Genomic DNA, 26,561 nt, shown 5'->3' on the forward strand with positions numbered 1-26,561 from the left:
CTGATCCAACATGGCTTCTCTTATGTTCTTACCTTGTACTGGAGCATCTCGAACTGTCTCCTGGTTGTTAGGAACATGATTTGGAACAGCAGGTGGGGCAAGAGGGGGATGCTCTTCTGTCCATTCTGGGGGGAAAAAACATTTTTCCTTATTTGTTTGGACAATATAATGATCTGCAATTGAAGCATGTGTGTGTGTGTGTTCCTACATGCAACTACGGCTGGCACTATATCCCCAGTAACCTTTCTTTGGCATCCCACACATATGTGGCTAGTGGCTCTGCCTTAGGAAAGCGATCAATTTCCCTCAACCATCATCCTATCCTGACTGAGCTAGCAGATAACAAGACCAACAAGTCAGGATAATGAGACATGATCCCTAATCAGATAACTGGGTCACAAAAAAACACCAGAGGCAAAATAGGTAAGACAATACTGTTAACTGTATCAGTTTATGTTGCTGCAAAAGGGTGTAAGATTTCAGACTATAGAGAAGCTTGTATACTTTCAGACTATGGAGAAGCTTGATTTCATTTCCACCATTCCCTTGTAGAAGGGAAAAAACAAAGGAGGCCAATAACAATTTTTTTTAAAAAAAAAAGCAGAGGGTTTCAATGTTGCTTTAATTATGACATTCCACACACCAGCCAATGCTGTTTTACCATTCGCTGTATGTAGAATTACAACATAAGATCCACATGTCTGATATTGTGCCAAAGAAATCACTCATCTCCTGGATTCCCTATTCATGCAGGGAATGGTTCTGTTCTGGTTATGGCTCTGTCGCCTCCCATTATTCACCAAAAGCATCAGAGGAATGCCTTGGTGACCCCTTTCAGTGTGAGCCAATTCCAGCTGCTTCATGGCATGATATCACTACTCCCCAATCCTCACACTACTTTAAGCAGCAGATCTAATAACCCTGCACCAATTCCTGGACAATGTGCCCATCACATAAGCCTAAGGTTTTGACTAGGTCTAGCCAGAAATTCCATGTTCTCCCTTTTCAAATTCAAAATTTTCCCCCAAGCACAATATCCTACTAAATGATACTAAGTCTTCATGGCAATATGGCTTCCTTGTCTGCAGTAAGTTTTAATGAGTGGAATTAAGTTAATGATGTTTATCCATTCATGGAGATAAGATAACAGGAAGTTTATCTTAATACTAGATCAGTTCAATGCTCGGGTCTAGTCTTGTTTTCCTCTTGGAGTAGGAAATGCTTACCCAAAATTCAGACAATGGTATTTCCTAGACTTGCTATCCAAGACCCTTTCTTTTAAAGAAGACAGATTGTCAAGGATTAGATCCTGCACCTTCTTCATACAATGCATGTACCACTGGCATATGGTTCTGCCACACAGAATGCTCTAACCACTTCTCAATTATCCATGCACCAGACAAAGAAATCACTGAAAGTCCTGCATGGGTTTGTTTTATTTATCCATATGCCACTTGGGCCTTTGATTAGAGCTAACTGAAGCCCACCTATGAGACAATACCCTATTAGGCATTTCTCTGCACTCAGGATAAGCTCTTTTCCCCTGAAGTGTCACCTTCATAGATGCACTTGTCATACCGCCCCTGAAAAAGGTCTGGTGGTCTGTGCTAAATCAATGTGACCAACTAGAGAACCACAGAGACCTGAAGGGAATCCTAGCTGTTCTCAGGAGACACTATTTGCTCTAGCTACTAATGTTTATACATTTTGTCACCAGGTGTTGCATACCGTAACCCCACTATTATACTGTTATTTAGAAACAGCATGTAAGTCTATGTAAAAAAAAAGTGTGAATCTTAAACAACCTGTGTGCATCTTAAACCACTTGACCACCTACAGAATGTTAAGGTGGTCTGCAGTGGTAGACCAAGATCCAGGTCCAGTAACACCTTAATAACCAACAAGATTTCCAGGGAATAAGCTTTCAAGAGTCAGATTTTATCTGACAAAGGGAGATTTGACTCTCAAAAGCTTGTACCCTGAAAACCTTGTTGGTCTTTAAGGTGCTATTGGACTCTAATATTATCCTTCACCTACAGAACAGACCCTCTGCAAAGACTGAACATCTTTCATAATGTCACGTTTCATGCTCAGGCTTCCTTCAACCAATTCAGTCCCCTCTCCAGCAGGCCACTTGTCTGAAAAAGAGAAGGTTTGACTCTCACAGGAAGATGGGCTTTCCCATAAGATCTGATTGGATGATAGATCCAGCCGCATACTTCCGTATTCCAACCCTTTCTTCCCTGTTTTAACCCCATAATGGCCCTCTTGAAACCCTGTGTCTGCTCAGCCACATTTGCGCTATTCGCCTGTGGCTGAGTGGCCAACGGAATGCCCATAATGGCTGGAATAATGTCGCATAGCAGGGCAATGGGCTGGCCATCCAGCAGCTCAGCTCCACCCCTAGTGGTGCTCAGGGGTACTACCAAGATACAATAGCTCATTTTTCAAAAATGGCAGGTTCATATATAGATTATTAGCAAATTTAATTCTATTTATTTTATATCCATGTCCAGCTGGATCTCAGTTGCTATTGTTCATGTGTTTGGAAGGGGAGCTGGGGCCAACCATGGATTAACCATTTAAAGAATAAATGTGTAACCTCAATGGAATACAATTGACATTAGCCAATATTTGAGCCTTAACAATAGTGGGTGCCAACCTTCTGGGGGTGCTGGCTGCGGAGGCTGCTGCTCAAGCTGCTTCTTCCGTTTGGCTTCCAGAACTGGATTCTCATATTGTGTCTTCCTGTTGATGTGACTGAAGGAGAAAGATAACCATTAAGTAAAGGAACACTTGATATAAACAGCAAGCATGATATGTGGAATGGTTCTTTGGCAAACAAAGTGGGAGAAGGTAAGTCAAATGCAAGATCTATGGGTCACAGTCTTCTTGCAGACAGAATCAAACTGCTGAGCTAAGAAACTACTAACACTGTTTCTTTGCTGGCATGTTACCTTGAAAAGATGTGGCTAAATCTCACCAGTACCTGACATTACACATTATGGCACATATGGCCCAGCCAAACAAAGTGACATTAAAGTCTGATCCAGCCCTCATAACAATGCTCTATGTAATATAGGAACAATGAGGGCAAGAAAGAAAGATGCTTCCTCTGGGCACATAGCCAGACAGAGAGACATCTCACCGGTAGCAGATCTTTCAGCCCTCCTTTGGTTCAGCAGAGTTTAAACAGAAATAAAACCGCAAGCTTGCTATGCTATCTGATCAGTGTGCTATATTATCACATTTTACACAAGCTACGTATGACTCTATGGAATAAAATATGGAATAAACTGGCTGAATTGAAAGGTCACATATAAGCCACACACCAAATGTTGCAAGTGGTGGGGCTCCAAATAATGATTTAAAAATGAATAAATAAACCTAGCTGACTAATGTGACATAAGGTGTCTCTGAACTCCATCATGTCAGTGTAGGAAAGAAGATAGGTGCAGAATGTTTTTTAGGACAAACATAATAAAAACTAATCCTGTTGCAAGGAATCAAGCCATTAATGAAGTCACAAAGGTCTTGTTGACAAGTAATGTTTTTAATTGAAGATTTTCCAAAAGTCAAGTCTCTATTGAGTTCACTAATTTTCCCCAGGTATACCTACAGCCTCCACTGTTTTCAGTGAGTCTGTGCCAGCATCCAACTGCCACTTCCCAAATTACTATTCATTCACGGCAGGATGACCCATGAAAAGAAACACACAATCAATGTCTGCCCAGTGTTGGGCACAGTTCCACTGAAAATAACCACTCTGGAGGAGAGGGATCTACTGCCAGGAACCTTGGTTCATAACACTGCCTAATGTACACTCTGCTCCTAGACATTTTTCTAGATGCACAGTAGGACACAGCATGAAACATTAATTCTATCAAGCCAGTGTAATGGCACAGGTTCTAGCACTGTGTACATTGCAACTCCTTCCCCCCCCCACCCCAAATAAACCTAGCAGTGGTACTGGTGCCATCATTCTTGCACAGTCCTTTGGCACCACATTGTAGGGAGGAAACAGAGCTGTTTAAGCATCATTAAATGGGTGAGCTTCCCCCATCACTGGGCTGCCAATGTAACTGGGTCACCAATCACAAATGGCCTCTGTGAACAACAAAAAAACCCTTCCAGTCTTTTAATAAAGAGTTAGTTGATTTACCTTATTGCACAAAGGCATGGTTGCACTGCTGCTTGGGAACTGCTGTGCAAGACATTTGTGATTAAAAAAAATCACTGGAGAATTTAATTACATTTTCCCCACATTCTTCTAGTAAGATTTCCTTAAAGAGCGCTGACTGACCCTTGGTAGTTTGGGGACTAGAAGGACTTTTATTTTCCAGCCTTCTCATTTGCTTTTGAAAAGTGCATCTTTACCAGATGATGCATGCCATGCCCTTGGGAGATGCATGACTTTGCCAACCTGATGACAATGATATGACTGCTGGCCTTCAGACAAAGCCAAAGCTCTGTAAATTACATTCTTGTTTAACAGAAAGCTCAAGACAATATATATTACTAGGATAGTTGTGTAGAGACCAAGGTAAGGGGTTAAAGTAACCAATTTCTGGCATGTACCATCTTCCAAATATGCAGACTATGAGCTCAAAACAGAACTTGCTTTAAATTGCAAACTGAGTATTTATTGCAGGGCAAGGAAAATAAAAAATCAAGTATTGTAAGGCCAGGAAATTCATATTACAAATCTAATATTCTAACTGTGTGGCATCATTAATCCCAACAAAGTTCAAAAGCCCCTCATATAAGCAGCTCAACTTTCCTTATGGTAAAGTGCATGTGCTTATATATTCTCTGGAAATAATTTGCATTATTTTTCTTCCCCTTAATACAAACCCCGATTGTATGATTTGCTCTCAATTGTCTCCATCTGGACTGTAGTCCTTATTGCAATTAACGCAATATAAACACAAGACTTATTAGCAAAACAAAAGCAACACAGCTAAAGGGACCAAATCACACTTGGTAGTCATAAAACAAAGGCCTTACTTTCAATAACACCCCATTACTTTAATGAGTGTAATAGATCGGGCATTACATGCCGTGGCTGAGTGGCTCAGACTGAGCGGGCTGAAGCTTAATCCTGAGAAGACAGAGGTCCTTTGCCTGGGTCGCCGCGGCCTGGGAGGGGGAATCCCCCTACCAGCCTTTGACGGTGCGCCGCTGATAGCGGCGGACAGGGTCAGGAGCTTGGGGGTGCTATTGGAGCCTTCCTTAAAGATGGAGGCTCAGATAGCAGCTGCTGCCAAGTCCGCATTCTTTCATCTTAGGCGGGCAAGACAGTTGGCCCCCTTCCTGGAGCGCGACGACCTAGCAACAGTGATCCTTGCCACGGTCACCTCGAGGTTGGACTACTGTAATGCCCTCTACATGGGGCTGCCCTTGTCCCGAACCCGGAAATTGCAGCTGGTGCAGAATGCCGCGGCCCGGCTGTTACTGGGTCTCCCAAAGTGGGGACACATTCAGCCGGGTCTTCGGATCCTGCACTGGCTTCCAGTGATATACCGAGTCTGGTACAAGGTGCTGGTTATTACCTTTAAAGCCCTATATGGCTTGGGACCTGTCTACCTGAAGGACCGTCTCTCCCCACACGTTCCCCAGAGAGTACTGAGGTCGGGAACACAAAATCTCCTTACTATCCCTGGGCCAAAAGAAGCCCGCTTGAAAGCCACCAGAGAAAGGGCCTTCTCTGTTATGGCCCCTACATGGTGGAATCGGCTGCTGGAGGAGGTGAGGGCCCTGCGGGACCTTGTTCAGTTCCGCAGGGCCTGTAAGACGACCCTCTTCCGGCTAGCTTATACCTAGCTTGAGAATTTAATGCAACTTGCCAGTTTTCCTCTTTTATATTTAGAATATTTATTAATTTTTAAGGTTTTATCTGTTTTAAATGTTTAATTCCTTCATATTTAAATATTGTTTAATTTTATGCTGGATTTACTGTTGGAAGCCGCCCTGAGCCACTTGTGGGAAGGGCGGGATATAAATTCTAAATAAATAAAAATAAATAAATAAATAAATGTGAAGAAACAGCTTTCTGATTTCCCATTCATAACTAGGAACAGGATTTGAGCCAAAGCATTGCATCCTGGGAGCTTCAGTGCTACTGAAAGGGATGCCAACAGTCCTTTCCTCAGCCAACTCAAGCTGTGTAGGTATACACACACATCCTCCTTCAGACTGCCTGGAATCTCTTCCTTCTAATCCCAGGTATTTGAGAGCTGTTTGAGCTCACTCAGTGGTGTCAGGACCACTCCTGTTGACTTTTATCATATCCCATTGTTGTGAGTCCCAGAAACCAATCCACCTGTCATGTCTGTTAGAAAAGACATGAACAGAACTGGTGGCCAGACAGAAAACAGGAAGGGAAGTAAAGGTGTATGTGATAGAGAGAGTGTGCCACCCATTCTCTTCTTTTAGTTCAATGACAAAACTCTTGTTTCAACTCAGTTGCCCACCCAGTCGCCTTGACAGATGGGCGTGCAGCCATTACCAGCTGATGTCCTTCATTTTGTTTGATTTCCCACCTCAAACACAAGTCTAAATTTGGACTAGCAAGTGTTTTGCATATAATTACTGGTCTGGGCACTGATGAGAGAGGCAAAATACCCTGTATTGGGCATGTGAACATGTGTATGCCCAATACACATGTGAACTTCTTTAGAGACAAAAGACACTGCTCCTCAGCACACTTCAGACCTTATGGAATGCACCTCTCAAATGCTGATCTCTATCATGCAACCAGTGAGGCCACTCACAACTTTAATGCCATAGCTCACCAAGTCGCATTTTTGCTCATAAGACTTCACAGCTTAGAGGGAGCTTTGCTTGCCAGAATATATCTAAGGATGGGTCAACATCTGTAACAAATTTTGGTGCTTATTTGATTGTTAAGCTTTATTTTAGAAATACAGAAGAAGCATCTACAGCAGGGGCATGAAACATGCAGTTCTGGAGGTGGTGGCGGCCACAAGCATAGCCACCTTCAGGAGGGGTTTAGATAAAAATATGGAGCAGAGGTCCATCAGTGGCTATTAGCCACAGTGTGTGTGTGTGTGTATATTTTTTTTGCTACTGTGTGACACAGAGTGTTGGACTGGATGGGCCATTGGCCTGATCTAACATGGCTTCTCTTATGTTCTTATGGGGTCGAAAAGCCCCCGGAGGGCTCCTATCAGGCCCCCAAGCAACTGACTGTCATCTCCTTCTTCTCCCTTTTTCCCCCCTTCCTTCTGCATTATAGCTTGCTTTGCAAGACTTGCTCAATTGCTCAGGAGCTATAGAGCAAAACCTCTATTTCTCCATTGGCTGAGACTCCCCCCCCCCCAGTCCCCTGGGGAAGGAAGGAAAAAGCCAGAGCTTCCTTTATCCAGTTCCCTGGGTCCCATGGGAGAAATACAAAGAAAGCATCCTTAAGACCAATGAGTGCTAACATTTTAAGCATGTTTTAAGTTTTAAAAAAATATATATTTGTATCTGTCTCATTCTTTATAAAATTTAAATCTCTGCTACCTAATCTTAAATAGGTACACACAAGGCCCAACCTGACATGACCTATCCCCTCAAGGTCTCATTTATGTCAGATCCGGCCCACATAACAAATGAGTTTGACACCCTTGATCTACAGGGATCCAAGTCTGGCCCAATGATGCAGAGTTCTAGAAAGCATATTCTGAGGGCAGAGATTATATACGTCCCTCTAACCAGCCTAACTAACAATTTTCATTATATATTGATCTTAGTAAACAAGGCTGGAAACTCTCTATAACAATAAGGTCAAAGGATGAATTTGGACACAGCAGTAGGCAGGGCCGGCCCTGCCACTAGGCAAACTAGGTGATTGCCTAGGGCACCAGCCTTCTGGGGGTGCTGAATTGGGTGTCCTGCCATGTGACTTGGTGGTGTTATTGGGGGAGGGGGCACCAGAAGTTAGTCTTGCCTAGGGTGCCAGACAGTCTAGGAACAAGTCCTCGCAGCAAACCATGCTTCGGCACTACATGAACAAGCCTTGTGCTCACTCCTCTTCTTGAGAGCTTCAATTCAACTAGTTAATCCAGCTTCAGTATAAACCATAGTTGGCTGTTACAACTGGATGGCCAACAAGTTGTTTGCATTTGCCCTCCAATCCAAAATAGCCAACCATCACCATCATAATGAAGTGCATTAACTAGGGCAGCGTGAGAGTTTTTAAAAAGCTCAGTTTCCAAATTGCAATCCAGATATACCACCAGTCAAAAGTCTAAATGGATAAAGAAAATAACCAGGAAGTTAGCAAAAGTTTATATATCTTGTGTCAAGTTCTATGTTGCCTCAGACTGGGGTCCCCCCCCCCTTGAATTGACCAGCAGTGGCCAGGCCACCCTCCTCCCAAGGCCACCCTCCTCCCAAGTTTCTCCTTGGCCATTGTTATATTTTACAACCTCTAATTCCTGTTAGCTCCTTTTTGTTTTGCCTTTAGACCACTACACCCTCAGTCCCATTCCTTATTTCATTCCCAGGTCTCTCTGGGTCCAGCTTCCAAGTCCAGAAACACACAGCAGCTCCTCTGCCACATTTCCCTTAACCACGCCCTCTGCCTCTCTGTTGTATGCAAGTCTCTGAGACAGCCTGGATCTTACCCATTGTTGGGTCGCTTTCTTGCCCTCTGCTGCCTTCCTGCTCCAGCCATTCTCCCTGGCCCCAAAGCCTCCTCCACAGCCTCCCCCTTCAGTAGGTCCCCACTTGTCTCCTTATTGGTCCTGGCATTCTCAGAGCTTCCCCATGCCTCTGGATCTGCAGCTCCTCTGCTGCCTCCCCTGCCTCTGAGCCACAAGCTCCCCCTGTGACTTCCTTCTCCATCAATGCAACATCCTCTCCTGAGGATGCCACCTCCTTCTCTGACCTCCCAGGCTTTTCTTTAAATCCCCCAGTTGTCCTGCCCTTGCCCAGACCTTCCCACTGATGCTGATGTGCCACTTCGGGCCAGGTTGTGTTTAATTTCAAATGGTCTGCTAGAGGCTCTCGCACAATGGTCAGGCTGCCAACCATACCAGACAACCATACCAAACAAATCAAAACCGTAAATACAAGATATGTAAAACATTCCAAACATTTGAACATTTTAAAACAAGATGGCAGTGCTAGCATTCAGCCATGGAGGAGGAGCGGGGTGCCAGGCAGGTGCAACAAACAATAGCTGGCCTCAACCAAAGGCCTAACCAAAGTTAGAGCATCAAGAACAAAGGAGTCATACACCTGTGTGCATGTGCAAAGTGACTCTTTGTGCCATACGGAATACTATGCTGAAGATTCCACCAGCCTTCAGGAATGGATGCAAAGGTGATAACACATACAAGTAGGGATTTTTTGTAGCAAGAACTCCTTTGTATATTAAGGCCACATCCCTCTTATGTAGCCAATCCTACAAATGTTTACAGGGCTCTTAGTTCAGGGCCTTCTGTAAGCTCTAGGAGGATTGGTTACATCAGGGTGTGTGACTTAATATGCAAAGGAGTTCCTGCTACCAAAAAAGCCCTGCATACAAGGACTGTGACACGAATGGGGTCCTGATAAGCACCTGATAATGCAGGTGTTCACCACAGCATGTAGCCTTTTGGACCATGGCCACTGCTTTACTCTCCTGTTTTATGTTACCATCCTAATCCCACTTCAGAAGTGAATCTAAGAGAAACAGGCACATGTTTGCTCACGCATGCATAAGCTGCGCCATCTACCCACGTCTACATATGCCACACACACACTGAATTGCCCAGAAGAAACTGGGGATACCTCTTGGAATGCATGCTAGGAAACAATGAAAAATGTTTAGCTCCAATATCTGTGGCAAAATAAATGTCATCCCCTAATTACACTGTTTGCTAACCTTAGATCCCAAACCATAGATGGCATGAGCTGAACTGAACAATGGGATGTTGGGTTCCACTTCCACATTTACTTTCAAGGCTAACGTAAGCCATCCTTGTAGACAAGGGAGTACACATAACTGCAGATTCATTCTTAAGGGGTTAGTGATGGAAACACATTTGAATCTCAGATTGTCTAAAGGAATGGCCTGTCATCTAAATTGCAAGAAGCACATTGAAGCCACTCATTTCCTGTCCCCTACTCTGCTTCTTACCAACCCCTCATATTGCAAGACTCCTCACAGCTCATTTTTCTCCTCCAACTTAGAATCACTTTTGCTATGTGTGAATGCATGTATGTAAAACTAGCTCATAGACACCCTTCCAACCACACTGATACAAATGCAAAAGAAAAAAAGCAAACCCCAAAATGTGTGATAAACTTCAGCTCATCTAATATTGTTCATTGTATTGAAATTAGCACTCGATTGTTATTTTAACTTATTTTTTTTATATTGTTGCTCATTATGTGAGCTCATATTGTGAGCTGCGCTGAGCCTGCTTTGGTGGGGAGGGCAGGATATATACTGAATAAACCTAACCTAACTTTAAAACAATCCTGTTAACAGGAGGGCCTCTAATTGGCAATATTTGCATTGTAGACCTATTCATATTTTAACCTCTGCTTTGCCTAAAGGAGCTGATATTCTGGGCCCATGGCCACTTATCTTTAAGTAGTCTTTTTTGTCTATTATAAACTTAATTTCCAAAAGCCAGATTATGAAATGCTGCTAAAGCGTTGCAGGCATTGCAAAAATGAAGTTCCCCTATCAGAGACTTGAAAGGTTGTTTCTCGGAATGACCACTAGAGGGTGTAGAAGAGCAATGCATGATTCTCACCCAAGCATTCAGGCTACTACTTAAAAGAAACTATTAAAGGGCTTGTGTTGCCAGTTACAAATCAACACACAGCTCCACAGTATAAGGTAATAAGAAAGGAAGCGCAGAGGCTAGCTTTTCATCTGCAAATGGGGAATTCAAGGAATTCAGCAGTGTGTGTGTGTGTGTGTGTGAAGTGTTATCAAGTCCCAGCTGACTCAAGGCAACCCTGTAGGGTTTGCAAGGCAGGAGACTAACAGAGGTGGTTTGCCATTGCCCTCCTCTGCATAGGGATCCTGAAATTCCTCGTGATCTCTTGTCCAAATAGCCACCAGGACCAGCCTTGCTTAGTTTCCAAGGTCTGATGAGACCAGGCTACCTTGGGCCATTCAGGTCAGGGCCAGCAGTGTTTAGAAGTTGCCTATTCACTTGCAAATACAAGGGGAAGCCATGGAAGTAGTGACAGACTTCACATTCCTTGGACCCAAGATCACTGCAGATGGTGACTGCAGCCATGAAACTAAAAGACATTTGCTGCTTGGAAGGACAGCTATGGTGAACCTGGGCAGTACAATAAAAAGTAGAGACATTATCGTATCAACAAAAGTCCATATAGTCAAAGTGATGGTATTCCCAGTAGTAACATATGGCTGTGGGAGTTGGACCATAAGGAAGGCCGAGCGCAGAAGAATAGATGCTTTTGTGCTATGGTGCTGAAAAAGACTCTTGAGAGTCACTTGGACTGCAAGAAGATCAAATCAGTCAGTCCTAAGGGAAATCAGCCCTGACTGTTCCCTGGAAGGTCAGATGCTGAAGCTCAAATACTATGGTCACCAAATGAGAAGGGAGCACTCACTGGAGAAGACCCTGATGCTGGGAAAGACAGACGGCAAAAGAAGAAAGGGATGGCAAAAGATGAGATTGCTGGACAGTGTTACTGATGTAACTAACATGAATTTAAGCAGACTTCAGAGGATGGTGGAAGATGAGATGGCCTGGAGTGACTTGGCCCACGGGGTTGCAAAGAGTCAGACTCAACTGTGCAACTGAACAACAACAATTCACAGTGAGTTAATGTGAAACACAGGAATCCACAGAAAGTCAAATGTACTTACTCTACATAGTAGACACCATATACAGGATCTTCAATCTTTTCCCAACCAGCAGGTAGTTCTAAAAACAAATGAATATTCATTGCTTATTGTTTCATGCATATTTTAAATTTATTTTCACACATTTATAACCTGCCTTTTTCTTAAAATACTTAAAAACTCTTTAGGTTCGCTTTCAAAGCTCCAGTCTCCAATATTTCATGCGGTTGTTTTTATATATGGGTATTACTGTTATCAACAACTAAGCAAAGAGAGAAGGCGGCTCTGAAAACATCAACGCTGGACGTTGCAGGGCTCAGCCTGGCAGCATCACTTCCAGGGCTAGTTCCCCCGTACTTGTGACTAGTCCCTTGAAGAAGAAAACTATCAGTAGCAGCCTACACATCTAGAAGACTGGGGAGAAGGAATGACTCATCACACACAATTTAGCTCTTCCTTCACCCACCACAGTGGATTTACTTTTATTATTTGGATTGTAAATTGTTCTTCCACAGCAATTAAGTCAACAAAGAAATCAACAAATATGTGGTGACGGGTCATGGGCCAAAGAACATTCCATCAATCCCCAAATAAACAAACCTCTTCACTGGTTTACTGTTCTGAGAAATGGTCTGTTGGCTGTTTAGGGAAGTTTTGATCATAATGACAATGTTGCATTTTTCTCCCGAAAGAGTGAACGTGCTTGCATTATGCTGTCAGAAACAGTTCAACTACTGTGACTGTCTTCTCATTATCATCTTAATGCCTTGTTGTTTGGTGGTGATAAGCGTCAAGAGAATCCCAATAACTGTGCCTCTCCCCCCTGCCAAAAAAAAGTTCTCAGCTCTCATCGTTGTAAAGATATATTTGAAAACTGAGGGGCAACACAGCATAATGGGTCTAATGTCACAGGGCCTAGGAACAGATAAAAATACTACATGTTGGATTCCACCTAGATTTACTGTGGGCACAAGTGGGGGTTTCCCCCTCCACAAGTTTCAAGTTTAATTTGACTTATACCCCGCCCTCCCCGCCAAGGTGGGCTCAGAAACCCTGATCCTGTTTAGCTGTTTTGGAGGGTCCCCTGCCCCTTTGGAGCAGTATTTCAGGGACATCTGGGGCTTTTATAAAGGGGGGGGGGAGGTCTGTGAAAATGTGGAAATTCTAGGTGGGATCCAAGCCATGGCTGACATATGACATTCTTCAATAGCCAGTCAAATTCTTCACAGCAGTGATCTCCTCATCACCCTCCTATTGAAAAACTGGTGTCCATGCCCACCCCAACACATCCATTTGATAGAAACTGCTGAGTTCTCATTAATTAGAGGCACCAAAGGCACTCTTAGTGCTCAGTATGTTGCTAACATGGCCTGATTTGCAGCGTCTCTTGACTCTGTTCAAGGCATTTAGTATTATCATAACTGAAATGAATCAGGATCTCGGAGCTGACAGCAGAAGTCTCTGTGCACGTGCAGTCATTTTATCATGTTACAAAACTTGTCACAGAATCATTATCCCTTAATCACACTGTAAAGTGATTTTCGGTTTTAAAGCGACTGCAGGGGGAATAAATGCAGCTACGAGAGATGGGAGAATGCTCAGGAAAAGTGCCCAGCTCCTTGCCAGCAGGCTTGCTTAACTGGAGGCGTAAATACTTCTATAACCATAATTAGCTGATGAAGAAACATCAATTGAGTGTACATCAGAGTTTGCTTTTTAAAAAAACTCTTTCACTTTCTCTTGAAAGAGAAAGGAGAGACAGACATCTACAAATACTAGGGTTGTCAGGCTGAGCACGGCAACTGCTGGGGGGTTGTTGCGGGCAGGAAGATGGGGGGTATGACATCAGTGATGTCACTAGGTCACTTCCAGAGCAGCTCTAGGAATTGCTAGGAACTCTAGGGTTTTACTATAGAGTTTCCAGTGATTGCTAGAGCTACCTCACAATACTTCTGGGCTTTCCCTGGAAGTAATGTAGTGAGGTTGGTGATGTAGCTGTTTTTTAACTCCTGCTGTCATTTGGCAGATACTGATTCAAGCTTATGACTTTCTCAGGAGTACCCTTTTGAAGAAATTTGTGGCAGGGTATGAGCTTTTATGCGTCACTGCTCACTTCACAAATTTTGTTAGTTGTTAAAAGTGCTACTGGACTCTTACTCTTTTCTACTGCTTACAAACAGACTAACCCATCTTGATCTATTTCCATTTGAAGAAAATTATTCTCATGTTTTAAAAACCTTAAGAGGAGTTATGACATGACAGTATAATATAGGGTAGCCATATGGTCCAACACTCCACCCCCTCACTCAATATCGGTTTGCAAATAATGCATTTACAAGCAATTCTACACATAACAAATCCATCACTTACTTCCCGTGGGTGTACCACAAATGGTGGCAACTTTGGATTGTAAGGTCTTTACTGAAATAACACATCTTTCAAAACAGTGGAAAGAGAATCTGTAATTTTCAATGTACCTGTTGTTTTCCCATCTGACATAAAACCAAAACAATGAGGAAGCTGATTTTGAATCTCTAGAAAGAGTCTGTACGCATTTGCAGCTCAGTTCAGACACGAAGCCATAATTTATTTAGACACTGACTAGTTTATGATGCCAGGATGTGCCTTGTCAATAATCATTCAAATCCTAGTGCCGCAATAAATTATGGCTTCATAGCTTTTCCTTTGGTCTGGCATCTCCATGACTGGGGAAGTGCAAAGGAAGCACTGGGAAACAAGTCAGGATTAATCCTGCACACATATGCATTTGTCCACGAAGCAAAAGATAGGATTAACTGCAGCAGATTAGCCAACTTCAGAAGGTGGGTAAATACTGACCAGGGGAGAGGCCCATGTTCAAACGATCTCGCTAACCCATAGTTAGCTGAATTGGTTTGCTTTATGCCTGAACTCAGGATACCTGTCTAAAACGCAATGCATATTGTTACATGGGGGCGGCCCTCCTTAGGACTGTACTATATCAGGTGGGGAATATATAATTTAAATGCTCTCCGATAATAACAACTCCCTTTACACTGAACAGCATCAGAGAGTAGGGCAGACCCAGACTTCCTAGCATGCTAAATTTCCACGGCATTTTTTTTCCACTTTGGTAAATAAAGTGTCCATTTAATAATTTTTTTTGCCACATTTCCCCAGGCAACTGCATCAAACTACTCCCCACCACAGTCCCAATAGGGAATCAGCATTCTCTTATTTTGAAAATGCTAAAAGAGACACAGAGAGGGTGGCGCAGGCACTCATATAAAAAGCGTCTTTTTCTGAAAGAGGCAGATGCGTTGCCTCTTCCTATGCTAATCGATCTGTCTGGTGCATTTTTATCCCCTCCTTCCTCCAAGAAGCTCAAAGAGGTGTACATGGTTCTCTCTTCCCCAATTCATTCTCCCAGTTCAACAGGAAATGTAGTCTGCAATGTAGTCGATGCCATCCAACAGCTCCCCATTAATCAACACGAGGCCGCTATCCAGCATGCCATCTTCCAACTGCACTGCCATACGGACACAAATAGCTCCAGACTGGAACCCACATAAACACACATGGGCTAATTACTCAGAGTTTATATTTGTAATTCAGAACTGGCTGAAAATCAAGGGTGGGGGGGAGAAATTATTGCATGAGTTTTGCTCCACATGTTCCATGTTTGCAAATAAAAGGCAGGTTTTCCCTCCAACTTCCCCCACCCACGTTCTACCCGTCTGAAGCATCTTTGGATTCCTTGAGAGACGGAGGAAGCAAATGCAAGCCAGTGATCATTCAAGGATGGTGCTGGTGGTGGGAGGACAATGGTTGGCAAGAAATGATAAGTTGGTCTTTTCTACAGTGCTTCATGTGTGTGTGTGTGCAGGCAAGCAAACTTTGTCTTCAAGGCAGTAAAACAAATACTGAAAATAAGAAAGATGAGCCATAGAAGAAAATGATTTTTTTTAAAAACCTACCAATAGGAATACATTAGAGAGGGGGCGCTCTGTGATCATCTGTTCATCACACTACCATTTTTCATTAAGAACATTCTGTTAGTGGCTATGCTGGAAGCCGGCTGTAGCCTTCCGTTATCAAGCACGTTTCAGGATTATTCTCACCTTACAGAAACCAAGGGCCAATTAACAGTATGCAAAACCAGGAGGAAAATTAACAAGCACATTGGTCATTTCCACACCAGTGTCTGCAGCATTAAACATCACAAACTGTGAAGGAGAGAATTATCACCAAACAAGAGCATACAGCAGACATGCCAGGTCGGTTGCAGCTCCTTATGAGTATCCCCAAAGTGTTTGGAGATGCATGCTTCCTGTCCCACTTTAAGAGCACTTAGCTCTGCAAACACACAGCAACACGCTTGCTAAATATAAACAACAAATCAGTTGTAGGTGAAAATCAAACTCAAAATAGCAAAGTACAACATCCTCGGGAGCACCTAGCACCATTTGGCATTCCAATTAACTTTAAAAACCTCCATGACCTATTAATTGTATACTGCAGCAAATTTGTATACTACAAATTTCCAAACTCCACACGCGCTGTACAAGGCTTGGCTTACTAATCAGTTGACTGGTCACATATTGACAATTACTCAGTCAAGACTGCCTAGGGCTGCCAGGTCATCTCTGGCCACTGGCAGGGGTGGGGGTAGAGTTAACAGCTCCAAGTTGGGAAACTCCTGGATATGCAACCTGGAGAGGAGAGGGACCTCAGTAGGGTACAATCCCATAGAGTCCACCCTCCAAAGCATCCATTTTCTCCAGGGAAACTGATCTCTGTGGCCTGGACATGAACTGTAATTCCAGGGGAGGCTGGCATCCCTATGACTACCTGTTACTTGACTGTCGTCAAATATTCCGTCATGTCAGGAATGTTCCTCTGTAGGTGAACACTTTGTCTTTTTGTACATCCTTGGGGTGTCATTGTTAGCAAGGGTAGATGTGAGGGCTGCAGCCCTATTGATCTGCACCAGGCAGGGGCAGAACTAGCAATGGATCAAAGCCTCCCCTACTGAATGCTAGAAAAAACTGCAGGTATCTCCAAAGAGGACAAACTGGCTATGGAGTTGCCTTACACAACTGCCTTTATTTTTTTTTTTATTCGAGATTTATATCCCGCCCTTCCCACGAATGGCTCAGGGCGGCTTCCAACAATTAATCAAACATAAAATTTAAACAATTTCAGGTATAAAACAATTAAATATTTAAACAGTTAAAACCTTAAAAACAGAATATTTAAAATCTGGTCGTCTTTTTTAAACCTGACTTTCATTTTTTAATGGTTGTTACTTTGCTTTGTGTTCCTAGATGGGAGCACATCCAGCCGGGGCTCCGGGGACTGCACTGGCTGCCAATAATATACCGAGTTCAGTACAAGGTGCTGGTTATTACCTTTAAAGCCCTATATGGCCTAAGGCCTGCCTACCTTAGGGACCGTCTCTCCCCATATGTTCCCCAGAGAGTGCTGAGATCGAGTTCTCAAAACCTGCTTGCAATCCCCGGGCCAAAAGAGGCCCGACTTGAGTCGACTAGAGATAGGGCCTTTTCAATCACAGCCCCTTGCTGGTGGAACCAGCTACCGGAAGAGGTGAGGGCCCTGTGGGACCTTGGGCAGTTCCCCAGGGCCTGTAAGACAGTCCTCTTCCTGTTGGCATACAACTGATCGGTACTTGAAAATTTTGACTAGACGGCTGTAGTATGGTACTTTGGTAAATGGCTTTGTTTTACTGTTTTTACTGGTTTATTGTTTAAATGTTGTAAATTGATGTATTTTAAAACTTAATCCTATGTTAGAACTTTTGTGTTCTGAGTCGCCCTGAGCCACTTTGGTGGGAAGGGCGGGATATAAACTAAATAAAATGAAAATGAAAAATCAAATGAAAGTGTTTACTTTGCATTTTTTTACATTTTGAAACTGACATTGGTGTTCATGGAAAACTACAAAGCTAATCACATTCCTTCAAGGTGTCAATCTTACCTCACTTAAGTCAAGTTTTCATTAAAAAACAAAACAAAACCCTAACCTCATTATTTCACTGTAACAGTTACCAGTTATGATTTTGTAATTAGCAAAAGTTATTCCAAACATGTTGATAGTTAAAATGTCTTTGTGTACTTTCTAATACAGTTGACATTTAAAGATAACTGACCAATCACTTGGCAATGGCTTGGGGACCCACTGACCAACTCTTTTTGGACCAGTGAAACAGCCCCTTATGTGTTTTCATAACACGCCTCCTATTTTCTTTACTTTATTGATACCCTGCTTTTCTCCACAATGAAACCTAAAGCAGTTTACATTCTCCTCTGTTTTATCCTCAGATAACCCTGAAAAGAAAGTTAGGCTGAAAGGATGTGACTGGCTCACGGTCACTCCAATGAGCTTTCATGGTAGAGTGGGGATTCGAATCTGGGTTTCGAGATTGACACTCTAACAGCAACATCATACTGACCCTCTCTCAGGGTGGCACCAAACAAGAGCTAACGCTTGCTCTGTTAGTGGATTCTACATTACATTAAAAATGAAACCAGTAACAGACTAGAAAAGAATATGTGTGGTGAATACAGAACAACACTTTGCACCAGGCAGAAACAGTAACTGCAATTTACTAACAATGCCGAAATCTGTGAGGTGCCCAATTTCAACTCAATGGACACAACCTTAGGCCGCACAACAGCCACTGTTTGAAGCCATTTACATCTGACAACTGGGTAGGGCTGGAAAAAGGTTTGGCAAGAACTGGGTTTTCATACAGTTTCAACCAAACAACTGAAATACAATCTGGGATTCATTCCAGATTCTGAATGTCCTCTTGGGACAGCAGGCTTATTGGTATCCGTTCTGGTCTAGCCACCCGAAGTGAAGTACAGACCACACAGCAGAATGCAAGCCAAAAATTGGCACCAACGTGGCATGATGTCATCATGCCAGTCCATATGGAAGAAACCCTGTGCATAAAAGCACTGCATGGCTACACCAGTCCTGCACAAATCCACCACAAATTGGCTAGTGTGAATAGTTAGCCATGTTGATCCATCTTTACAGTCGAGAATTTCTGTTATCATAGATGGAGGTGATAAGACCTTGCACAACCATGACCTTGTCTGCAATTATCTCATGCCGCAAAAAGTGGTTTTCTGTACAGTAAACCTAGCTACAGTTTGCTGTCATGTTAGGCTTGTTTTAAATTAAAAGAAGCAAAAGTGATACAAAGGAAAAAAAAAAGATGTTAAGCAGTTATAACGGTGCAGACCCAAGTGACATAGCAAAAAAATGAGAGATGGATGATTTACCTAGTTCACTGTCCAGTTCCTCCGTGTGTACCCCTTCTTCTCCAAAGGAAGAGCAGTGAGATAGAAAAAAATTAAAAGAAAAATTCAGACACCGACACCAAGCAAGCAGTTTCCCCTCCAGTAAACAGCAAAACCAATACCATGTTTTGTAACAGTCTAGCCCAAACCCACAGTCCACTGCAGTCAGTGGAGACTTCCTGATGCTACTAAAAATGGTGCTTTTTTAACACTGTCAAGCTAATGGAACAAATCTGTCCATTTCCCCCCCACCCCCATTTATATCAGGATGGTAGAGAGTGAAAGAAACAATTTTGTTTCAGGATCACTAGTTCACTGAAAGGTTAACCACCCCAGTCCAAAGTCCTGAGTTAAAATGTGCCAATGGTACTCTTCCATCCGCAAACTGCTGTAGCTCAGAGCAGAAGCTTGGCACACAGAAAATCCCAGGTTCAACCCCCAGCTTCTCCACTTAAAAAAAACCAAACAGGTAGTCAGGGATGTGAAAGAAGACCTCTATCCGAGACTCACTGCCAGTCAGAGTGGACAATACCGATCTTGATAAACCAAAGGTCTGACTCAGTATAAGGCAGCTTCATGTATTAATCTGTACCTGAGTTTCCCATTCCTACTTCTTGTGCATGTAGCTTTATGCATCTCTCAGAGCTCTTGAGAACCTATGGAATCTAGCCTCAGTACAAAGTATCTGTCTTTAGTGTTGGAACACTACATTCAATGAGCTACTTACTGCTTGAGCTCTGAAGTAACTGATAACCAAATCCTCAACTCAAGCTAGCAGGAGTGCAATGTAGCAAGTACAGCTCCAGAACAAACCCTGCTGTATTACACTGGGGTTGCTCAAATGGCTGTTTCTAAGTGTGCTGATGTACCTCCCTGTAGTTGACTTTTGTCCTCAAAACACAATTCCCCAAACAAAAATGCTTTCTGGTGCAAGGTTTGCTTTCATAGCCTATCACTTGCAAAAAGAGTGTCACATTCGAAACAACCACTTAATCACCCACTTATTTAGTGAGCACCATTTTCATCTGCTGATGATGGTATGAATGACTGGAGGTGTCATTTTGGTCTAGAAACAAAACTGCAGCCAGCAAATGGGAGATGATAAAACTTGCAAGCAAATGGCAAAAAAGAGCAATGGATTCAAGATACCACAAGTCAGCTGGACCTCAAAAATTCTCCAAATGGGAGACACATCATCACCATAAAACTGCAGTTCATTATTTCAGAAGATTTTATGCATTTCAGAAACATTAAATTGTAACTGAAAAGGAACCACACTAGAAGGCAGAGCATATGCATCTAAAAAGTTTGCAACTAATATTTTAGTCTATAGACATAGTGACAAACAAACTTAATGAAGTTACCCTATGAGTTTCATAGATACAACATGGTCAAGTTGAGAAAGTTCATGGCTCAGTGGTGCTTTTTATACATAAGGTTCTAAAATCAACCCTCGGTGTGCCTAATTAAGAGAACTTCACATACAGAGTTGCCAGAGGCCTTGGCTGACCAAATGGACCACTGTCTCAATTCTCTAAAATGCAGCTTCATATATTTTATACCTCAAAGAGTTGCCAACCACTAGGTAGGGCCTGAAGATCTCCTGCTATTACAAATGATCTTCAGGAAATAGAGATCAGTTCCCCTGAGGAAAATGGCTGCTTTGAAGGCTAGACTCTATGGTATTGTACGCAGCCAAGATCCTGTCCCTCCCCTCCCCAAACCCGTCCTTCCCAGACACTATCCACAAAATCTCTAGGCAGCTCCCAACCCAGAATTGGCAACCCTACACTCAAAAGCCACGTAGTGTCACCATTAGTGTTTCATCAAATTAGCACTGCAGCCAGAAACATCTATACAAAATAACAGCTTTTCTACTTTCCTCCCACTGCGGCATTTCATCACAATTAAAAATAAAAAACCCTGATAAACAGCATCAAGCAAAATAAGACACCTATGAAATAACAGAGAATTTATACCTCCTATTGCTACAAGTATTCATTAGTAATCAAGTTGGCTCAGGAAAGAAAATTGGTTGAATAAAAGGAGTTGCCAGACAGACAAACAGCTATTCATTAAAAATTATTATAGTGGTATATATGAATTGCCTCCCATTAATCACCAATCCAGCATCCTGCATTTCAGTGCTAAAGAAAGGTGGTACGGGAGGGTTAGAGATTGAGAATGCTTTTAGGAGCCATATAAAAATTAAGGCCCAGAAAGGCAACACTGCAGAGGGGTTGTACTCCTACAGGCAAGCCTCTACCAATGTTAATATAATTTAGAATACAACAGACTTTTAAAAATTATTGAAAATGGAAAGTAACAATTTACCGTTTCTGCAGCAAAAAAGCTATTAGTATGTACACCAGGAAGCTAAGGGCCAAACTAGGTGTGAAGGTTGGGCCCATCTCGACACTGTAATGCTCTCTGTATGGGGCTACCCTTGACCCTGACTTGGAAACTACAGCTAGTGCAGAATGCTAAGGCACGGCTGTTAATGGGACTCCCTTGATGGGAGCACATTTAACCAGTGCTGAAAGAGCTGCACTGGCAACCTATTGTGTTCCGAGTTCATTTCAAGGTGTTGGTATTGACCTTTAAAGCCCTTTATGGTCAGGGCCTGCCTATCTACGGGACCGCCTATCTCTGTATGTTCCCCAGAGAGCACTGCATTCAGGGACACAAAATCTACTGTCCGTCCCTGGACCCAAGGAGGCAAAGCTATGCTCTACACAGGCTAGGGCCTTCTCGGTGACAGCACCAAAAATGTGGAATGCTTTCCCGGAGGCCATAAGGGCCCTGCGGGATCTCTCTACAGGGCCTGCAAAACTGAACTGTTCCAACAGGCTTTTAATCTCTAACCAGGAGAGGACTGCCGTCCCACATCATTATAGAGCTACGATACTACATGATCACCATAAGAAAAGAAGAACTTGCTTATATTGACGTGGTACAGCACCACATAATGGTTTTTAAATTGTAACTGTATTTTATTGGTTTTTAAATTGTAAATATAAATGCTGTTAGCCACCCTGAGTCCACTCGCGGAGAGGGCGGGATAGAAATTTAAGGTAAATAAATAAATAAAATAAAATGATGACAGCCATGTTTATTGTTCCCATATAAATGGGGCTCACTTTGTAGCAGGAGATCCTTTGCATATTAGGCCACACCTACCTGATGTAGCCAATTCTCCAAGAGCTTACAGGGCTCTTCTTACAAGGCCTACTGTAAGCTCCAGGAGGACTGGCTACATCAGGGGTGTGTGGCCTGATATGCAAAGGTGCTCCTGATACAAAGTGAGCAATGGGTATAAAGCAGGACAGAGTTAACACCAAAAGGAACAGAGAGGTACTTCCTGATTCTGTACACACAGCCCTCATTAATTCAGATACCAAAAGTGAGGTGAGCTAGAAGAAAAGAACCTCATCCGTCAGAATATAATGAAACGAGATGTGCAGGGAGGAGCAGAGAGGACTAGTCAGATCCATTGACTGATGCATTCTTTTTGATATTAAAATCACATGTATAACACCAACCATATTTTATACGTGGATGAGACAGACACATGAACAAACAAATTTATCTTCAATTTTGGCTAAACTCTTGATTCAAACATGATAACAATTAATTGAGTGTTCAAAGGGAAATTTAGTATGTGAATACACTGGGGTATCTGTTTTTAAATGAACTACATTCTCTTTGGCTGGATAACATTTTACGATTTATTGCCGATCCTTTCTAATTTTGGTTTCTTTTCTTTCTGCTCTTTGAAGGGCTTTAACAAATGCTCGCATGGAGTCCTAAATTGTTCATTTCAATGCCTATTAAATTGGACACTGGCTTGCATTTTTCAGTGGCTCAAGGAATGCAAAATCAAATCAGTGCCAATTGTTTTTTTTTAACCCCACCAGCAAACTGCTGAAATATATTACTGCAAAAATCAAGCAATATGTACATGTTTAATTTCTGTCAAAAGAAAAAAGCAATAATGACCTTGGGATCCAAATAAAATAACAGTCACTACAGATTTTATACATCCATGCAAATTAAAGTGCCTAAAGTGTAGGCTTCTATGACAATATTGAGACTATTTATCAGCATTGCCAATGGATTCATTCACTTTTTACAGCAGAAGACTTACCTGTAATCACTGTTCTTGCCATCAGTGGGGGGAGGGGGAGGAGCAAACACACATACACATATTCTAGCTCAACAAACCAGAGAGGCATCTTCAACCAGGGGTGGAATTCTAGCAGCAGCTTCTTTGCATATCAGGCCACACACCCCTGATGTAGCCAATTTACAAGGCTCGTTTTTGTAAGCTCGGAGGATTGGCTACATCAGGGGTGTGTGGCCTAATATGCAAAGGAGCTGCTGCTAGAATTCCATTCCTGCCTTCAACTATACTGTTCTCCTCAGTCAGCTCCAGAGTTTATGCCCAGAATTACTAGCTAACAGGAGACCAAATAGCCTTACAGCTACATCTGGATATGCTGTGTCCAACAGCAGATGAAAAAGAACAGCTAAGTCCTATGAATATGCTCTGGTCAAGGAAAGGAGATCTGTACATGACTGATGTCAATGCAAATGTGTATTCCCATGTAAATATCTGAACGCCACTGAAGTTGCTGGATGTGTTTCTTTGATACTGATTGATATGTTCACCTCCACATACCCAATCTATTGTTATGCATGGCCTGAGAGCACAGGCGATGCTGTAGATTGATGATTTGGAAGAGGAAAAGAACCAGAGTCTAACCCATTCGTTTTAAAGAAAGCAAATATTTCTATAATTTTATTTTAGCATTTACTTCCTTACCATCATCTTCACATTCTTCTAGAGGCTTTTGCTGTTTATTCAGGCACCGTGGGTCTAGCCAAGATGTAGTTTTAGTGTTATGGCTGCAAACCAAAAATGGAAATGTGACCTTTAAAAAAATTAACTAAAGCTAAAGCATTAATGACAGAAAAAACAACACATGAATACTACTTTTAGTCATCTGTACTGAAGGAATTTTAATTTTACTATGAGAGGAACAGAGTGTTAAGAAATGTAACAGTGTGGAACAAATTACCAGCAGTTAAAGATCTACACGCAGGTTAATGTTCGAAGAGTGTTGCATGGAATTTTCAAACCTGTTCAGATTCAGGATCAGATATACAATATAAATAAGAACATTGTTCATATTCTCTCTGTTCCATGGGTAGACTGTGGGAGGAAGAAATGGCCCTGAAAAGGCGTTCCATCCCTAGCCTGCATTGGCCATGCTTCTTCCCCCCTCCACTGGACAGAGGGACAGTCTGCCCAGCTAGCCCTCAGCTGAACAAGTCTGGTACTTGGTACTGACGAAGCTTCATAGCCAGGAACCATGAGGCCAGAGAGACCTGTCCCTCGCAGCCGCAAAGCCAGGCAGGCTCATCCTGTCCCCTGCTGCAGTAAAGAAGGGCTGGGTGAAGGTACGATAGGCAGGTGGTGTTCCGACTCTCAGGTGAGTCCCTCACTACAGTTAGTCTCTGGCTTGTGCCCCCCCCCCTTTAGGCTGGGGAGGCCAGGGAGGGGAGGCAGGTTCAGATGGCTTCAATAGGCAGAGCAGCCTCTCAGCCAGGACTCTTCCTGGTGGCCTGAATGGCCAGTCTGCCCCAGCTTTGTTCCTACTGGTGACAATCTGAAATATATACCCAATGATACATTTTAAAAACATACTGCACAGGTGGATTGGCAAAGTGAAGCAGGTTGAAGCTTGATAAAATTAAGAACATGTACTGAAAGATCAAACAAAGCCTACCTGAAAAACCAGAAATATGGGATCCATGTAAGGACCCATTCAAAATAATTACTCTTAAATTTAGGATTTTTTAAAAAGTAACTTTCCATCAAGTATCAGCAGTGGTAGTTACTGGTGTGAACGTTAATCTAAGTACATTTAAAATGAAGTATATTTTTGACTGCACCAGTAAAAGCAGGATGTAAGCAAGTATTTTGCTAGCAGGAATGTAAGATTACAATCTGAGCTAAATTTTACAGCTACATTTTACAACCCACTCCAATCTGAAATATACATTTGTGTTAATCTTTCACCTCCCTGCAAAGTAACCAGCAGTCTGAAGAGGGAATTAATTTATTTGCAATCTTTTAAAAATGTGTTGTTTGTTACCATGATGTTATATGTGTATGTTTTACTCATGTTGTACATCGCTCAGGGCCCTGCAGTAGCAGGGATTGGGTGATTCATAAATTTAATTTAAAATAACAACAACAACAAATTTCAGGACCACTGTGAACTGTTGGGTTACAACAGCCAAGATTCCAGTGAGTTGGCCGTGTTAGTCTATTGCAACATACACAACTATACTTATTGACCTTTAGGCCCTATGTGGGCAACAGTCCACTTTATCAGATGCATAACAGGTTTCACTGAATTCCACTGGTTCCAAAGGGGTTCTAGCCCACAAGAGATTATGCTGTAACAAATCTGTTTGTCTCTAAAATGCCACAGAATCTCTTATTGTTTCAATAACACAAGATTAAAATGCAGATCCAGTTTTGGGCTGGGTCAACATAGCCCAAGAAACCTCCAGTACTTTCATCAAAATGAAGAACAAATGACCTTGGTTGGGTTTAAAGTAAAACCAAATAGATGCTGGGTGTGATGATTTGGAAAACAGCCCAAAATAGATAAACAGCGTCCTCAAGAGTCATGGTGTAGATTCTGAATTGGTCTTAAGTACCTCAGGCTTCTGAGCACTGACTGGGGGACAGTTTGAGGGCTTGAGGAGAGAAGAGGAGCAACTTGTCAGTTCAAAACCAGCTCCTTTTGAACAGCAGGAAGTGCCAGTTTCCACTTCAGTTATCAGGAAGTGGTATGGCTTGCACCAGTGAACACAACATGCTACCTGTGAGCTGGCAAGTTCTGGAGGGCCAGATGGAATCAGACTACAAACCAGATAAAAGCATGATCTTAAACTGGTGTACTAGTCTAATGTACCATCAGAGCAGAACTCTGTAACTTTATGGGGCTTTTCCTCCCATGAGCCACAAAGACTGGAAACGCTTTGTCTAACCATCTCAACCAAGAGGAAACTGCGCATTGCAGTGTTGTTTAATACCTCAGTCCACTTCCTTCCGCAAACCTCAAAAGGGGTTTAACAAAATGAATTAACCCTCCTGTGAAGTTATGTGGAGGAAGCTGTACATGCTCTTTGAAAGATTCACCGCTAAATAACAGATTTGCTTTCAAAGGAAGGACTTCACATGCCAGCAATCCATTAACTGGAGATGTGAAAGCTGGAGTAGAAGGTCACTGTTTCACACACTACTTTACCCACCCTCGCACTGCAAAATGCATCAGCCCGTTTAATTCTTTCATGTGTTTTAGGGCAATTAATCTCCAGCTGGTAAACTTGTATATAGAAGTCCA

At 42.6% G+C, this 26,561-nt stretch overlaps 1 protein-coding gene across 32 annotated transcripts in view; it reads right to left on the reverse strand.

The window, feature by feature from the left end:
- MAGI1 (membrane associated guanylate kinase, WW and PDZ domain containing 1) overlaps positions 1–26,561 on the reverse strand; it is a 736,174-nt gene that overhangs the window by 106,923 nt on the left and 602,690 nt on the right. For 14 of the 32 annotated variants that reach the window (XM_060239462.1, XM_060239466.1, XM_060239476.1 and 11 more), the window contains 5 exons: positions 23,963–24,045; positions 19,120–19,158; positions 11,852–11,909; positions 2,663–2,760; positions 33–125 (listed from right to left, as the gene is read on the reverse strand). In XM_060239462.1, coding sequence (XP_060095445.1) covers positions 33–125; positions 2,663–2,760; positions 11,852–11,909; positions 19,120–19,158; positions 23,963–24,045 — 371 coding nt within the window. The remainder of the gene's footprint in view (positions 1–32; positions 126–2,662; positions 2,761–11,851; positions 11,910–19,119; positions 19,159–23,962; positions 24,046–26,561) is intronic. The other 18 variants (XM_060239488.1, XM_060239486.1, XM_060239490.1 and 15 more) reach the window with 2 other exon arrangements.

Source organism: Heteronotia binoei, chromosome 5 (assembly GCF_032191835.1).
Source record: "Heteronotia binoei isolate CCM8104 ecotype False Entrance Well chromosome 5, APGP_CSIRO_Hbin_v1, whole genome shotgun sequence".
NCBI classification, from domain to species: Eukaryota; Metazoa; Chordata; class Lepidosauria; order Squamata; family Gekkonidae; genus Heteronotia; species Heteronotia binoei.